Below are 17776 nucleotides of genomic sequence, written 5' to 3'. Positions count from 1 at the left end.
TAGCACAGAAAAATGCCCAATAAAATATTCTGTATCTATGAACAACTTGAAGCTTAAGCATCATTTAGAATCAGTGGTCTTCAAAATTTTAGTATAAGCTTTAAAATCCCTTTGTAAAATTGTTTATCCTTTTGTATAATTTTGTAAGAACATCCAAATTTTTTTATCATATATGTAAATATTTGCCAAAGATGTGATTTCCAGCACATTACAAAAAACTGACACTTTAAAATAAAACTTTCGGGCGCCTGGGTGGCTCAGTGGGTTAAGCCGCTGCCTTCGGCTCAGGTCATGATCTCAGGGTCCTGGGATCGAGTCCCGCATCGGGCTCTCTGCTCAGCAGGGAGCCTGCTTCCCTTCCTCTCTCTCTGCCTGCCTCTCTGCCTACTTGTGATCTCTGTCTGTCAAATAAATAAATAAAATATTTTAAAAAAAATAAATAAATAAAATAAAATAAAACTTTCATATTAGTCTTTTATACTTAACTCATATCCCTTTAAAATACACTTGCTATAAGATCTTACTATTGTAAAATTTAAGTTGTTTCATTTTATCTTTAAATCTACTTCTGCTTCTATTATTTCTACCTCAGAATAATAGCCTTTTGTCTGAAAGTATTTATCTTCTCCTACTGCTAACAAAAAAATTAGAAAATAAAACTAGTCATAAGAAATTAAAATTAATTTTAATTTTAGTCATAAGAAATTAAAATAATTTTTAAAATTTCTTTGACCATGAGGCCCTTTTTAAAAAGCTGAATTGAGTTGTGATTATTATTAACAAAACAAGAAAATTTATACCAAAATTTAACAGATATTAAACGTGAAGCCTAATATTTTTATTAAAAACACCTCTCTTAAGGATATCAATGGGCTTTTTGACTGTTTTTCGGTTGGTTCAGGTATCCATGGATACGTGTTACTTCTTGCTATAGTGAGAGGTTTCAGCAACAACTCTATGTTAATCCTTTGTCTTTATGAGGATATTTACAAAGCAAACATCTTCACATAATGTGTAGATAAGAATGCAACATGTTTTGTTATAGTTATGTTGTTTGCTTCTCTGAACTACAGCTGAATTAAAGTTTGTATGTGATTTATCACGTTTTATTAAACCAGGTTTTTACAACCTTCCTTAGCTCCCTATTTTATGTAGGTATGCATCCAAGCATGCACACCTGCATACATGTAAATGCTATGTCGCAACTTGTACCTAACAAAGGGCATTGTTGTAGAATGTCCTTAGCAACAAAATGGAGCACTTAATCTTTTCATAATGTTATTGTTAAATGACGACCATATTGTTAAAGACGACCATATTATAATACCACGTGACTTAGGAAAAAAGATAAGCTATGTTAAACAATGGTTGGCACTCATGAGAATAATCTATTTCTCTTCTCACAGAATACTGAAACAAATGTTATCAGCCATAAGGAATTTTTCCAGCTATCAATTTTAATGTATTCCTGAAGAATACCATTAAATTATCCTCAAATAATACAACCATGTTATTTGCTTTATTATTAATCAAATATTTGTTTCTTAAAGTGCCCATGCTCCTGCGGGGAGATAAAATTTGAATTCAACTTATATCGTGTTTCAGACTCAGAACCAGCTATTAATGGATTTTGATCTATGGCAAACAAATTCCCAATATATAGCACCAGCATCAGGCACGTGACGCTATAGCATTTGTATACAAGCGATACCATTTTGGATCCAGAACAATGTTTTAATTTTACTTGAGGCACGGTCCCAAGTTACATTCTGGTTGTATTTTCAAATCCATCAGTGACAATAATGTAACTTCATGTTCTGGTAACTCTACTTGTTGTCAGTTCCACCTTTCAGACAAAGAGAAATTATTGCTTCTTCCAATAAGTATTATGAGACTTGCTAGGTGTAAAGCAATTGGAGAGGGCCTGATGAAAGGTACCATCGTAGGTAAGTACAAAATAGTTAGGCAGGCATTGTACCACATGTCATTTCAGCTAGCCTGGCTGACTAAATTGCCAGCTAGTTGTCCCTTATTGTGGAGTTACTTTGGAGAAAAAAGGGCCAACACAGGATTGATCTTACCTAGAACATGGTATATACTTGGGAATGTATCTCATTGAGGTTTGTTTGTTTGGCAAGAAATTACTTCTTTTTTTTTTTTTTTAAGATTTTATTTATGTATTTGACGGAGAGAGGGAGCACAAGCAGTGGGGGCAGCAGGCAGAGGGAGAGGCAGAAGCAGGTTCTCCACTGAGCAGAGACCCTGACATGGGGCTTGATCCCAGGACCCTGGAATCATGACCTGAGCTGAAGGCAGATGTTTAACCCACTGAGTCACCCAGGTGCCACAAGAAATTACTTTTTAACTCCAACTCAGGTGATTTCACAAAGATTTGTGATCACAAGTAAGTGAGCTAAGTAACCACTGAGGCATGAAATGCATGAATACTTCTTATTTTATGACTTTATTTCCAGATGTGCTCATGGCAGGGAGGTTAAATAGGGTTTATCTCTAGGGTCATTTCTAACCAATTGGTTATGGTTATCAGGAGGGCAGTGATGAAGGGGAGTCTGAGGCCACAGGTAGAGTCTCCAGAAAAGGGGTTCATGGGAGATAAGATTCGTCTCCTACACAGTGAAAGAAGAGAACTGTAGCAACAGTACCTTGTAATTTCCATGCCTGGCAGAGGCCCTAATTACCATAGTCAAGTCAGAAAGTGGTAATGACATTCATACACATATCTAGGAAAGTCCCTAAGGGCATGGCACACCCAACCTGGCCAAGTCATGTTCAGATCTCTAAGTAGACAGAAATATTTTGTCAGCTGGAATTTTTCCTAGTAACTGACTAACCTGAAAATAACCAATTGAATTCTACGAAGCCATTGCTCAGCAACCAGTTGTTTGATTAAATTCAACTTGCTTTTCTTCATAACAATGCAGATACAGATGACCTACCCTTTGAGTAAACACTTTTTTAGCGGTTGGCTTAATTTCTAATCATACTCTGAAAAGGCCCGTAGGACCTCAGAACATTTAAAAGCACACATTACCTTGTTCTTTCCTGAAGCCAATTAACTGGGCGGATTCTTTACATTCAGTTTGAAGGTCTTGTACTTTAGCTAAAGTTTCATTTTCACTCCCAGCAGCTGGAAAGCTACCTCCTTGCACAACAGAAACTAAGTGTGTACCTCAGATGTACTGAGCTCAACGGGCCTTGGCGCCAGCCCCCAAAATACTGGTGTGCAGAATATCCCAGCAAGGGCAGTTTCACTCTGCTCCCTTTCATAAGCCATGGAAGGAAGTGAAGGAAGCCTGCCAGGTTGTTATTCAGCTCCAGTATTGAATCAGGCATTACCTGGGCATTTGTGAAACTCTCCAGCTTCTATGAGAGTAAAAGCAAAGAGAACATGGGATGGAAACTACTTAATTGAGAAGGCTCTCAGAATTACTCTGGATCATGTGGCCATTCTCACACAGGTCCCAGTAACTCTCCAAACTCCTGAAAATCAGCAACAAAGCCCCTCTCAATCCTGGTGATTATTTCTAACTGAACGCTTCGCAGCTTTCTCAAGGAGGCCAATACACATTAATTCACTTTGTGTGAAGTGTGACTTTCTATAAAATTGATTTCAGTGGACTGCAGACAAGACCCCTCACCACTGTGTTTTCTCCATTCAGTTTTTGGTACACAAAGGGCATCCTACTATGGGAAAGGCAGGTTTGTTGATGATGTAGGAGAATAACATGGGCTCACACGGAGTAACAGGTGCAGGGCGTGAGTCATTTTGGTTTCCTCACCTGCAAAGGGCAAATCCAGCATGTGCCAGAAATTCCAGATACACCAAGGAACATTACCAAAGTCTTTGTCCTTTTTTTTTTTTTTTTTTTTCATTTAGGGCAGGAAATGGATGCCCCTTGTTCTTCCACTGCTCAAGAGAACTAGCCTGCCCCAACGTCAAAACGATCAACCTATGAAACCTGGAGGGTTGGACTTTTCTTTCTTTCTTTCTTTTTCTTTAAGGTCTGAATGAGGTGATATCTTCACGCTGACAGCTGAGAAGCAGGTCAGTCAGGTTCTTGGGTGCTCTATTACACAAGCAAGATTTGGCCAGCTCCACCTAATTTTGTTTCTCTGACACCCTCCTGCTCAGTGGGACATTGTCATACTTAACCCATCTGCTTTCTCTAATGCTCGGCAGACTCATTCCAACCAGGACAGCTGTCTGTGGTATTTCAGTTCCTGTTTGTAAATACCTCCAGAACCTGAAGGTGAGTGTGGACTGGGTTACCTAGGATCCCAGCTCTCTCTCGCTCCTCTCTCTCTCCCTCCCGCTCTCTCTCTCTCTCCCTCCCTTCTCTCTCTTTCTCTTTATCTCTCTACCCCCCTTTTTTTCCCCCTCTCTTTCCCTTTCTCCTTCCCTCTTTGTCTCTGGCTCTCTTTTATTTGCCAAAGAGAATCAAAGTAGGCTCAACTTTTTGACAGGACTGCCTGGCAAGTAGCTACGGAGACCCTTATAAAAACAGGTAGTTGTTTCATTAAGTAATTACCTACAAAATGAGCATTTGCACTAAGTGACTTAGCTTAGCTTAGGAATTACTGCCAAATTTGCTCGATGATGAAACCAGCTGGAGAGTTAAATAAAAACCTTACTTAAAATGTACATGACTACAAGAGAGAGTTGCCTTAAGTCAGATCTTAGTATCTAAGTTTCACGATATTTAAAGTGGAAATGACATTAATATCAATTGATTATTTAGATTTAAATTATGCTTTTAGGCTTTAAGAATTTTGCAAAAGTATTAGAATATGACAGTTTTTGGAAAACAATCTTTGAATACAATGAATTACCAGCTTCTGTACATCTCTTCCAAAGATTTTATTAATCAAAAAATTGACAAAATGTCGTGTATGTAACTATTTCACTTAGTGTGGTATGTGTGTACATCTGACGCTCACTGGAAATCTGAATGGCCAAGTCAGTTGCTATGAAACACATCTTATGGAATGAAGGTGTGGATCATGTTTCTTAAAATTATTTTCAGTTTGTGGTTAGGTAAAGCTTCTTTAATTAAATGGATGTTGATTTACTGCTTGGCACTTTCTATTTTATCCATTGAGGCATTTTCTACAGACAGTAAAATATAATAGAAGGCTGAAAACTCCATGCTTGGGAGTCTAGGTCTAGAATATTCTGCAGGCAGTTTTTCTTTCTAAGTTTGATACTCTTCTACCTAATTATTTCAGTACTGAAGATTATGACTAACAATGCTCAAATTAGCAGGGAATATGACATTCTATATATTTTTCCTGAATTCCTGCATACCCCAGAGTCTTTTAATGAGAATTATGTTCGCAACTAGAATTTTTTTTCCCCCCTGAAAGAAAGCCTTGTCTTTCCTTTCTTTTTAAGTCAAATAAAAGCGAAATGATATGCCTGCATTCCTCAGGTACAATCCTCCTTTCTGGCTTCTAAGTGTTCTCATCCTTTCAAAACCCTCTTATTAAAAGAGGCATTTTTAGAAGCATAGTTCATTATGTCCTCATTTATTACAGTTCTTTCATTTAGGAAAAACAATATACTGTTCAAGATTGTAAAGGCCACTCAAGAGTAACACTCACTGTCTGCCTGGGATATAGGCTAATGACAGACTGAATTTCCTATGATGAAGAAAAACAAACCCATCTGTGTTAACCTGTAGCCTGAGATCTATAATAAAAAAAACAAGCAAAAGTAACTGAAAGAGAACTAGCACATTCTATGTTCTTTTTAGTTATTTTGCTGCAGAAACACGTTTTTATAGTACCCCTCAGTGCACTGAACTAATGTTATAATTTAAAGCTTGGATTTTGTTTGACTTGCCAATAACTAGCATTTCTGTTCCCTTGCATAGGTTGATTACCTGATACAAACCAGGGTACCTCCTTATTTTTAAAGCTTGATATAAAATGGGTATGACTCAGTTATAACAAGAAGGCTGGGCAGAATAATGACTCTATGCATTTAAGGGCAAGCAAAATTATGTGGAGAGTCTGGACTTGCTTCCCTTAATGGCCGGGGTTGTTGTGTTTCTCTTACCACTTTCTATAGTCCTCCCTACAAAAGTCGTAATGTAAAACCACTTTTTAGTGTCAACACCAAAAACAGAGGAGAAAACTGTGTTCATTTTCTCTGCATAGAGCAATTATCTTAAAAAAAAAATAGTGCAACTCACACCCTTTGAAAGTATATTTTAAAATGTGTTAAATACCACAAATAATAAAAATAGTTCAATGTATACAGAAAGGTTTAGAATCTGTGTTTAAAATATCATAAAATGAGTGGAAATCCTTTTTCTCTGTTCCGTTTATAATAATTCTTATCTTAGAAGTTTTTCAAGTTTGTAATGATCTTAGCTCTGTTCCTATGCTCTACACCCTCAAATTTCCTCTCTCAAATTTCCACCTAGGGGACAAAAAGGGCAAAAAGAACAGGAGGGAAAACGATGCTCCCAGGTTCTCTTGATATACTCTCTTTCTACAATTGCATTTTTTCTTTGGTTCCACTTCTGTCTGCCTCCACAGTGCACCTGGCTGACAGATGAACTCGGGCATACACAAGCTTGCCAGCTATCATCCAGCATACATTTACACAATGAGTATACAACACACTTTAAATACTTAAACTCTGGAGATGGAGAGAGGCTGAGAGGAAAGTACAAAGAGAAAGAGCACAGATTTTTTTTTATTGCCCTTCAGTGCTTCTGTACTAACTCCATTAGCCTTTGGGGCTTACACTGCGTTCAATTCAGAATAGGATTGAATTTAACCCAAATTTCCTAGTCCTTGTCCAGCAAAAGTCCAGGGCTGGGGTTCTGAATAAATGATGGTTTCAATTTCCCTTTGCTTCTATCCCTTTAAGATGAAGGGACCTGAGCAGAGAGGTGTAACCTGTTTCTCTTGGAAGCTAAGGAGCAGAAGCAAAGTTATCCTCCACTGTCAGGCCAGGATAGCAGGAATAAACCAATTCTCACAAGAGCTGTACATATATCTATATTATTTTTGTAATAAACTGCAAATGTTATTCACAACACACATCATCCCTCTCTCCCATCTTTCTCTTTTCCCTGGAGATAAATTATAGGCAGTAACAGAACGCTTGGGTCATTTGGGGTATTAATACCTTAGGTTTTCAAGTTACAATCAAAAGCTGGGTGAAGGGTAGAGAGATCCCATTGGTGGTTCAATGTTACAAAGTGAATCAGGAACAACAAAACTCACTTTGCTGACTCTTGATATGTGGATTCTCATTACCGGAAGGGAGTGAAAACTCAATACCACGTTTCTCATGTAACATGAGAAAACTAGAACAGCTAAGGCCTATTTTTTCCCCTTCTGGTGACCACTTCATTAGGAAGAGAAAATAACCAGAAAGGGAAAGTAAATAAAAATGTATAATAATGAAAAAATGGGTGGCTAAGGACAATTTATAAATTTAATGAGACCACTAGAATTAAATAATGAAAAGGGCTATAATGTTTGCTATGAACTTGACAGAGTTCACAGGAGAAAGATTTTTCTGAAAAGATGCATGGAAGTATTTTCAAACTAAATTGAATTATATTTTAAATGTTCTGGGTGAGGTATCAGTTTAATAATGTGTTGGTGAAGTGGAGATCCTGGGGATAACTTTTGTTAATTTGTAAACTACATGCCAAAGGGGTCTACCTAGAATCATAGAGATAATCGTTGGGGTTTTCTTAAATTAGGATAAAAATGTATTTAGTGTGTTTGAGGGGGACTTAAGGTAGAAGGCCCTATTTTTCCAGTGTTTAAAATAATGGTATTATAAACTACTTTGAGTAAAATAATAAAACTTGGAGAAGCTGTGCTAAAAAAAATGTTGGTGGGAAGAAGTTCTAAAAAGCAGCTGAATTCTATATTTCTTTGTAACCAATTTCTATATTCCTTTGTAACTTCTGTTACACAGATGGTGATGACTAGCTTTAATGCTGAGGTTTGAATCCTAACCCGATCTCTGTCACTACTCTGTGTCCTTGACACTTTTCTTTTCAATTAATTTATTTATTTTAGAGAGAGGTGGAGGAGGGGCAGAGGGAGAGGGAGAGAGCATCCGAAGCAGACCCTACACTGAGTGCAGAGCCACACATGGGGCTCCACCTCACGACGCTGATACCATGAGCTGAGCCAAAAACAAGAGTCGAAGGCTTAACCAACTGGGCCACGCAGACTCCCCCCATTGTTTACATTTTTAATGCCCCATTTAATTATGTGTGAAACAGGATTGATAATTCCTTCCTCATTGTTGGTTTGTTTTTGGTAAGAACTAAATGAGAAAACGTGTGAAACATCTGATTTAATAAAAGCAGAGTAGTAATATGTTTTCCAATGATGTTAACAACTTTTAGGATCTAAATCCATATGCTTGGCTATCACAGAAAAGTGAATGAAATATAAACAGACAATATCACAAATATAAATACCTATGTAATTCCTACCAGATCAAGAAACAGAGTATCGGGAGTATGCAGAGTCCACTTCCAGTAGATTTATTTATTTTAGGGGGCGAGGAGGGGCAGAGGGAGAGAACCTTCAAGGAGACTTCCACTTAGAGTGGAGCCAGGCACAGACTTCCATTTCATGACCATGACCTGAGCCAAAACCAAGGGTCCGACATCTAACCATTGAGCCACCAAGGCACCCCTGCCTTGCCTTTAAAGTAGAATTTATTTAAGTGATAAGCGTAGGGCATGGAAGATATTACATTTTGAAAGCCTTAGGAATCCACAGGTATAGACTAATAACTGAAAGAAAAATATGTATCAGGATGTATTATAAATATATTTAAGTTGTACCACTATGTAAGATATCATTTAGCAGGAAAGAGGCACTTAAATCCCAAATAAAATCAGAGGACGTATTTAGAGGCTTCTCAGACCCTAATGAAAAATTAAGGTTGACCATCACTGTAAACATTTCTGGGAGAGCTTTTAAGAAATGCTACGAAATACTGGACCTTAAAAATATCAGATGCACATCCCTCCTTTTCTTATCTTGGTCATCCTGGAGGCTTTTAGTGAAAAATAAGCTCTAAGATCCAATTCAAAGAATAGGAAATCAGTTATCAGACTGTATTGTTTGGGGGAGGAATAGTCTAACATTTTAAAAAGAATATTTTTTATATTAAAGATATTTCAAATTTTATTTTTATTTTTTTATTTAAATTCAATTAGCCTTTCAAATTTTAGCATCCAACTAGGTTGAAGTCAGTAGAGTTGGATTTCAGTCATTCTCTTCCTTTCATTAGCTGTCTCCTAGCCACTCTGAACCTGAACCTTCCTTTGCAAAATAAGAATATGCAAGTTATTTATTTATCTATTTTTTTGGTCACAAGGGATCATTGTGAGGATCAAGTGAGATGATATTGCAAACTTTCTGAGATGTAAGGCACTTACAGGAATATTATATTTTCATAATAAAAAATGGAGGTTAATGTCTACTAGCTGCTTACTTCAGGCCAGGTATTGATTCAAGTACTTCTATCTATATAATTTCATTTAGTCTTCAGAACATTGCGATTTCAGTATGATTATAATGACGAATAAAGTAACTGCTTATTATGTTGATTATTTTTCACAGGTTATTCATAATAGAAGTCAGAATTTTAATATAAATCTAATTTTAAGATCTTTTCCCCGTATCCTCCTATCAATGAATTATGGTACTTCCACATTTCAGAGGCAGAATGATAATGCTTGGATTGAAGTTCTGGACCAGGGTTTCAACCTCAACTCTGCTACTATCTAACCATGTCATTTTTTTCTACACATGCTCCCAGATGTTTCATTTATATAATAAGGGCACACAAAGGAAGATTATCCTGAAATCTGAGAGTCTTCCTGATTTTCCCTAATTTTGATTAGTAGGAAGAAGGGCATCATGAAAAGTATTGTGAAAAAAGGGATATTAATTTAAAATTCAAATAACTCAAATGAGGTACTAATAAAATGTTTTTAAGTGGAAGTCCTGATTCATTTTAAAGTGGTATGTTTAGAGTATAATCAGTAACTTCATTTTCATAATAAACATTCCAAATGATATCGTTATAAAAACCCTATTTTCTTAAATATGTTAAAGAAATCAGCCAGGTATACATGCTCTATATTTACAATATTTTACTTAGCAATCCATATATAATATTTCAAATATATATAAATATTTCAACTTGTCCCAAGATAAATGATCTTTGAAATAGTGGAATAGTGGTATGTGGCTTGACAAAGTTTTTGCATGGCATTTCCTTAGAAAAAAGAAGAAATAAATATTATATAGAAAATAGAACTCACTCTAGATTTAGTATATAATCCAAAGAAAACTAACTTTTAGAATAAAGAGTATGGCATTATCAATTCAGTATTATATCTCTAGATGTTTACTTTAAAGATGTAGATCCTTTAAAAAAAACACTATGTCATTTAATAATTCAGATGCTTATTATTTGTTTTTCAGATTCCCCTTAATAACACCAATACCAAAAAAGGCTACAATGTTGACCTCAGCCAAAATTCTACTGATTTCTAATTTGTTTAGTTTACTATTAATTGGAAGCCATGGGAAAGAAAGTCTAGAGAGAAACACAACACAAAGCATTGCAGCAGGCTCAAAAACAATGGAAAATGAATCTGTTCCTTTGGAAAGTGATAGAAATTTAAGCTCAGATAAAGAAAATAGAGAAACGTCCAATCCTGAGGCAAGTAATTCCTCTCTTTGGGACCCATTAAATAAACACCATGGAACAACAGATGTCTTCAGCAATCCATCAACGAACAACTTTTCTAGGAATCCAAGACCCATGCCTACGTCTCCCACAAGCCATCCTCTGATCCATAGCTCTGTTTCTAAATTGTCTTGGAACTCATCCATAGCAAATGAAAATTCTCTTCCAGTCTCAGCACCTCCCAAAGCTACATCTGCTATATCTTCAGAAAAGTTCACTTGGTCTTCAGCCAGTGATACCATAAAAACTCCTGACAACAGTTCCATTTCAGTTAGCATCCTCCCTACGGCACCAAACATCACATCTGTGACTCCCATGGTAACAAAACCAGATGAATGGCTCACCACATCCAATGACAGCTTCATAGGGTTTACCCCCTACCGAGAAACAACAACTCTACAGCCCACCTTAAAGTTTACCAATAATTCAAAAATCTTCTCCAATACATCAGACCCCCAAGAAGGTAAATATAAATGGATTTAACTTTCCTTTTGTGTGAAACTGAATCTCGAACTAAGTCATACAGATTACATCTAAAGAATGTACCATATTGAAAAAAAAAAAAAAAGACTACAGCAGCACAGGTGGTTCACACTTCTGAGGGGCAACCATGATATTCAGTGGAAATAATAAAGGGATTTTCAGGCTTTAGTCAGCATACAGTAGTCATTACGTATGGGAACACGATGAGACAGCGGGACAAAATTAGAGGTAGGTTATTAGGTTGAGGTAGCAGTACAATTTTGAAGATACTGGGCAACGATTTTCTGAGAATCTGAGAAAACTGCCTGAAATGCCCCATGCTTTTAGGAACAATACGCAACTGAACTTTAGAAATATATGTATGTGAAAACTGAATGAAATAAATGAATTTATAAATTATCTGATATCACATAGGAAAACATATATATCATAGGAAAACAGAACACTGATATTTTTTTAAAAAATGTAAGTAAACTCAACAAAATAAATCCTCCTGAATTCTTAGTTTAGTACCTAATGAATACCTTAAAAAATTGTTTCTTAAATTCCACATATGAGTGAAATCATATGGTATTTGCCTTTCCCTGAAATTTAAAAAAAAATACTCCTTTTCCTCCCATGAATTCAATGATTCCAAATACAACTTACTTCCATATTATATTAGTGATGTAAACACTAAATCATACATATAAATTCCTACTTGGAAGTTGTAGTGTATAGGAGAAGTTTTAAATTCTGAAATCTAGGCTTTATAATAGCACTGCAGCTAATAGATTTATGTACATATATTTTCATTTTAGCTATAATTTTAATGCATCCTTTCATTCATACATACTCTGATACTACACCAGGAAGTTTTGTTTTTGTTTTTTGAGATAGAGGGAACAGGGCGGCAGGGCGTGGCAGGGAAGAAGGAAAGAGAATCTTAAGCAGCACCACACCCAGCATGGAGCCCCACATGGGGCTCGATCTCATGAAAGTGAGAACGTGACCTGAGCTGTAACCAAGAGACGCTTAACTGACTAAACCACCCAGGCGCCTCTACATTGGAAAGATTTTTAATAAATATTCTCTTTCTTTTGTCTCTCTAAACTCAATATACATACTAAGAATACTGAGTACTTATGTCCACCAGTGCTCTTTAATCAAAAGAAAATTGGTTAATCTTGTTTCGCTTTTATTTTAGTAGTAATTTTGCTGTAGGTTTCTAGTGTGTAGGTTAATGTTTTTATAAATGGATTTTAATATAGAATTATACACTTTATAAGACTCCTTGCCCAGTTAATAACATTCTCATGATTTTTTTTTTTTTTTAAACTCTGAAAATACAATACACTAAATATGAGTTCAGGGAGAATTGCATAGTTTGTTAATAACAAACTCAGGCTTCAAATAAGGTACTTAGTAAAAAAGGAGATAGAGTAAAATTTTGGGGTCCCTTAAACTCAGACCTACACATCTGTTCTCAATGTGCAAGACATTGCAAACATCTTGCTTTGGTCTATTTATTGCATCGGGAAATGTCCTGTATTAGGATATACTCCTTTTCCCTTATAGTGCCTTTTCAGTTGGGGTTTTATGGATTCATTTCCTATTACCCACTTACTCCCATTAGCTTTTTACTTTTCAATTATTATAGAAACAAGCCCAAAGTTCATTTCATCATTAACGTTCATTAGAGATTCAGAGTTGATTAAAAGCAATATAGCACTCAACATAGAAATTAGATCTTAATGGAGCATACACATGGCACTTCAGTACTATTGTTTTTAAAAAAGGAATGAGAGACAGTTATAAAAATAAGAAGTGTTTAAACATAATTAAAAATTTGAAGTATGGTTTTATAAGGAGGTATATTTGCCAATATATCCCAAATACTCAGTACTTCACAAAATACACAAACATATCACTATTATCTAACTTATAAAAACCCAATATTGTTTAAACATTTTTTGTTATGAAGTCTAATGTATATATTTCTCTTCTTTGAAAAATTATTTTCTATTTCTTCATCTGTTAATTATTTTTTCTTTCTCCTCTAGAAAATAAAAATACAGGAGTAGTATTTGGGGCCATTTTAGGTGCTATTCTGGGTGCTTCACTGCTTAGTCTTGTTGGCTACTTGCTGTGTGGAAAAAGGAAAATGGATTCATTTTCCCATCGGCGACTTTACGATGACAGAAACGAACCAGGTAAAAACAACTTTCAAAACCTCACCCGCACACTGTGGATTTAATGAAATGAGGATGCTAATGTTCACTACCTTATCTAGAAGGGATCTGGAGATTTGTATGACAGAAACAGGTGCAAGATTTATTCTGATCTACTCTCTGTTTCTCAAAGAACATAACCAAAATAATTATGGGCTTGTGGGTGGAATTTTAAAACTATATGGAGCTGTGGATCATTGCATCACAATTAGTTTTAAATAAACCAAATCCCAGAACCTAAAACATGTCTATGGAATTGGAAGAGAATGGTATGCCATTGAAGGAAAAAGGGTCAGTGCTGTTAGCAAGTAACTGCACAGCCACATTTTCTGCCATTGTTGGATCTCATGGCAGCAGTAATTTGAACAATGACTTATTCCAATCTGCAGTTCTTCTAAAGTTTACACAGATGCAGGAGTCCTCAATCAATTGTCTTAATGAGTCTCTAGAACAGAATCGATAGAGTTGTATATCTGGGTACATAAAATCACAATAACGAAGGAATTTTTCACTCATGGGAGAGAAAAGACCAACTCTAAGATCTAAAATGAGAAATGTGTCTGCTAAGAATAAAGAACTGGATTTCTTCTTAATGTAATACTGATTAGAACAGAATTGAAATAATTTCACATAATTGATTTGTCTTTTTTTTTATACTTCAGGGGGAAAAATGTTTTCTGTTCTACAAAGGACTCTTGCCACCATAAAAAAATAGTTAAATGCCCTGGTACATCCTGTCAATAAAGTCTTGTTGATTTTACTAAGTTCAGAGCATGACTGACATACTGTTCATCTTCAGAACCAAATCCATTAACTGTAAATTTAACTGAATTCTATTTTGGGGGTTTCTAGGAATCCATATAAAATAAAAAGTGGTACTTTTCAAAATTAAAGGATAAGATTTCAAACAACAGGGGTTTCCAAACCTTTTTTTTAAACTCCAGATTTACCTGTAATCACATGCAAAAGCTCAGTCTGTCAAACTGATACAGTCTAAGATGTTGTGATCAAGGCATAATGGAATAACTCAATCACAACACCTACTTTCCTCCCTCAAGACAGCTTTAAGAAACCTCCCCCAAGTCTGTAAGGTTACTGGGCACCCAGTCTGTAAACAGAAGGGGTAAAGAATACTTAGGACATAGGAATACCTAACTGAATAATTAAAATTAAATAAAATAATAATAAATTAAATTAAATAATAATATTAAATTAAGAATTAAAGTTAAATCACTAATCTGATTAGTAATTAGTCACTGTCTAGTACTTATTTTTACCTAGCACATACCAAGTTTTCTTTGAAAATAAATTCAAGATCATTAAAGATGTAAAAATTGGCTGTTCATTGAAAAAGTAAAAAATAATCTCATAACATTAATCAGAGAATGCCAAGTGCATGAAAACCAGGATCTATCACAAAGAAATATAAGGTTTTACAAAGAGTTTTCTTCCATCTTTATCTTCCCTGGCTTAACCATAAAGATATTGAGACACTTAGAAAAATAATGACACTGATTTAAAATTGATGCTCTTCAGTATTTAAAAATTATTTTTTTACACCAGAAGTAAAAATTCAAGGCCCTGAACTCAAAATTCAATGAGACATATGTCTGTCTGTGCTTCTTCATACAAAGTACCACTCTACACTCATTATGATTTCTCCCTTAGTTCCTTTATTTTTGGTTCGCTAGTAGTAAAATTATTTCAGAAGCTAAACTGCTCTTAGTCTTAGAAAGAAATGTGTCATGAAAAGTATATACTTATTTAAAACTTCAAAACCAGTATCTGCAAAGCCCATATGAAATCTAGAACAATTCCTATAGTCTGGCAGATGCCCAAGCATGCATCTTCCAGATTGTCACCATAAAATAATTTTTTTTGTTACTTTTTTAGTTCTGCGATTAGACAATGCACCAGAACCTTATGATGCGAGTTTTGGGAATTCTAGTTATTACAACTCCACTGTGAATGATTCATCTATGCCAGCAGGCCAAGAAAATGCACGGGACGGCATCCCTATGGATGACATACCTCAACTTCGTACCTCAATATAAAAGAAAAGGGAAGAAGGCTTCTGACAGCAAATGATCGCCTACACCCTAGTCTTTTCACAAGCCCATCTTCCAAAAGCTGAAGCAAGATCACTGTCATGTGGCTGTGCCAAGGAGAACTATAAAAGTATGAGACTAGGAGCAGAAACTTAGAGGATAAATCATCTAAAAGGTTTCCTTTCTTACCATTTCTGGCTGTACAGAATCATCTATTGAGTAACCTTAATTCGTATTTAGGTCTATTTTACTCTTAGTGTGAAACGTTTGTGGGAATCAGGTAAAACTAAAAGGGTTCACGATGCTTGCCCTGCCTGATAATTTAACTAACCCTGTTGTCCTAATTGCATGCATCAATATTGGCATTTTCTTGAAGGCAAATTAGGACACTTTCTTGAAGGAAAATTTTTTAAAATTTTGACTTAGAGAGTATATGGAGTTTCTGCTCCTGGGGAAATTAAGGTAATGGAAGTGAGAGACTTGTATTATAGAACGTTTTACTTTCCCGTCTCAGCACATACATGGTCAGCCCCTTGAATGGCCAAGCTGACAATGACTTTGCTTTCAATAGGGCAATGGTAGGGAAGCTGACTCTTAACCAGGAATGGCATCAGTTCTCTTCAAAGGGTGAGGAATCTTAACATGTCTGATTTCTTTTAGGACTCAATTAATTGGGTGCTTTAAAGAGTCAATGAGAAACATGGTGATAAAACTCAGCCAAAGCATATACTTGTACATAATTTTTACAGTTTTAAGATGTTAAATAAGAACAAGATTTATTATGTATTAGATATTGTTGCTTAATCATACATGGAATAGATACTATCTCTCTAAGTGTGTAAAGTGTAATGTTAAAAAAAGACATATAGAAATATTATGCAAACAACACATTTTCTGAGCATCACTTCTACACACAGAAGTACAAGTGTTATAAATTTGGATTCTAGCATGTTCCAGTTTTTTTTTTTATAATTACCACCAGCTTTCAGCAGGAAAAACACACTCCTCAGTATAGGAAGGTCAAGGCTTTAGGGACTAGAGGATTAGCAGAAGAATTAAATTCTCAAAGAAGCCATGAATGTATGAAGCAAACAAACAAAGCAAGAGATTTCATTGTTGAATTGATACACAGGGTGTGTTTGTGTGTGTGTGTGTATGTACGTGAAGAAACACAACAGCCTCAGAAAACAAGGACAAGCAATTAAGTAACAGAAGAACATACTTACCCCATATTGCCATAAAAATAGCAAAGAAGACGGTCCCTCCATTATCAAACAAATATGTCACCTTAATGGAAAATGAAGCAAAAATATTAATCACATACTGATTATAGTAATCTAGTGATTACAGTGTACATTTAAGTTCTATGATATTTTTTTCAAATGAATCACATTATTTTAAGGCCTGTAAATATAAGATGTGTGATCCTTTCATGAGTCCTGCAACTGTTTCTTACGATTTTTTCATGGGAAGAGGTGAGGAGTCAACATTTTCCCCATTTTCTTCTTCGGACTTCACCTTCATTTCTGCTGAAAAGGGGCTCTAGCACCCTGAGGAAGTACTGTGGGCCACTGATCGTCAGACTCAGTTTAGCTTTTCAGTTGAGGCATACCTAGTTTCACTTCCTGTCAGCAAAATTTCCAGGACTGGGGAAGTTGTAACTACAACATGCAGAATTCCACCAGTGAGCTGGCACGGGCACTTTCAATGGAAAGGTATCATAGTGCTTGCCCTACTTTTGGACATCTATCAGAATGTGTCATGGGTCCAATAGTGGCTACAACTTTTTTCAAGAAGTTTCATATATCATTAAACATTTAGGATATCACCCAAGTGTTTTTTTGAATCAGACATTATCTGAATTTTTATAAAGATCAGTGTACAGTCATATGATGTTACTGAATACAACATTCAGAGTTGCAAGGATTGTTTGATTTTAATAAATTATAAACTCAACTTACTTTTGCTTCCTTTCATTTGCATAATGCCCTCATTCTCTATATATTTTATATTTATAGTGAGGGATATTAAACCAATACAGCCAAGGTAATATATGTTTTGTGGTCATATATGTATGTGCCATAGAGACTATAGGGAAAACAGGTACACTATCCTCATAGAAGAGAAAGGCCAATTAGGGGCTAAAGAACATTATTTAAAGGAAAATGGGAATACAGTGGTGTCCTCTTTGCACAGTCTACAGTTATTGAGGGCATTAAAACAATACCAATGTGTATTTTAATTGTAATGTCTGGGAC

The 17776-nt window shown here is 35.6% G+C and overlaps 2 protein-coding genes across 9 annotated transcripts in view; one reads left to right on the top strand and one right to left on the bottom strand.

Annotated features, from left to right (window-relative positions):
• LOC116881433 (anoctamin-3) overlaps window positions 1-17776 on the bottom strand; it is a 284096-nt gene that overhangs the window by 54217 nt on the left and 212103 nt on the right. For all 6 annotated transcript variants that reach the window (XM_032881227.1, XM_032881226.1, XM_032881228.1 and 3 more), the window contains one exon: window positions 16745-16805. In XM_032881227.1, coding sequence (XP_032737118.1) covers window positions 16745-16805 — 61 coding nt within the window. The remainder of the gene's footprint in view (window positions 1-16744; window positions 16806-17776) is intronic.
• Window positions 4018-16370, top strand: MUC15 (mucin 15, cell surface associated). Of its 3 annotated transcripts, none has more exons than XM_032881234.1 (4): window positions 4018-4271; window positions 10510-11240; window positions 13303-13452; window positions 15364-16370. In XM_032881234.1, exons 2-4 carry the CDS (start codon window positions 10547-10549, stop codon window positions 15522-15524), a joined length of 1005 nt encoding a protein of 334 aa, XP_032737125.1. In that variant the 5' UTR covers window positions 4018-4271; window positions 10510-10546; the 3' UTR covers window positions 15525-16370. The 3 variants fall into 3 exon arrangements, with proteins under 3 accessions (XP_032737125.1, XP_032737126.1, XP_032737124.1); XM_032881235.1 differs by having other exon boundaries at window positions 4047-4066; XM_032881233.1 differs by lacking the exon at window positions 4018-4271 and adding an exon at window positions 9493-9521.

Source organism: Lontra canadensis, unplaced genomic scaffold, assembly GCF_010015895.1.
Source record: "Lontra canadensis isolate GAN:19392208 unplaced genomic scaffold, GSC_riverotter_1.0 scaffold74, whole genome shotgun sequence".
NCBI classification, from domain to species: Eukaryota; Metazoa; Chordata; class Mammalia; order Carnivora; family Mustelidae; genus Lontra; species Lontra canadensis.
Note: the sequence above shows the minus strand (reverse complement) of the source record. Positions and strands in the feature narration are given on the sequence as shown.

Bases quoted from the DNA above. Each gene is read 5' to 3' on its own strand.
- MUC15 (XM_032881233.1), top strand. From the start codon at position 9,493: ATGTCTACTAGCTGCTTACTTCAGGCCAG. The intron at 9,522-10,509 runs GTATTGATTCAA...TTTGTTTTTCAG, and splicing joins AGCTGCTTACTTCAGGCCAG to ATTCCCCTTAATAACACCAA. The intron at 11,241-13,302 runs GTAAATATAAAT...TTTCTCCTCTAG, and splicing joins TACATCAGACCCCCAAGAAG to AAAATAAAAATACAGGAGTA.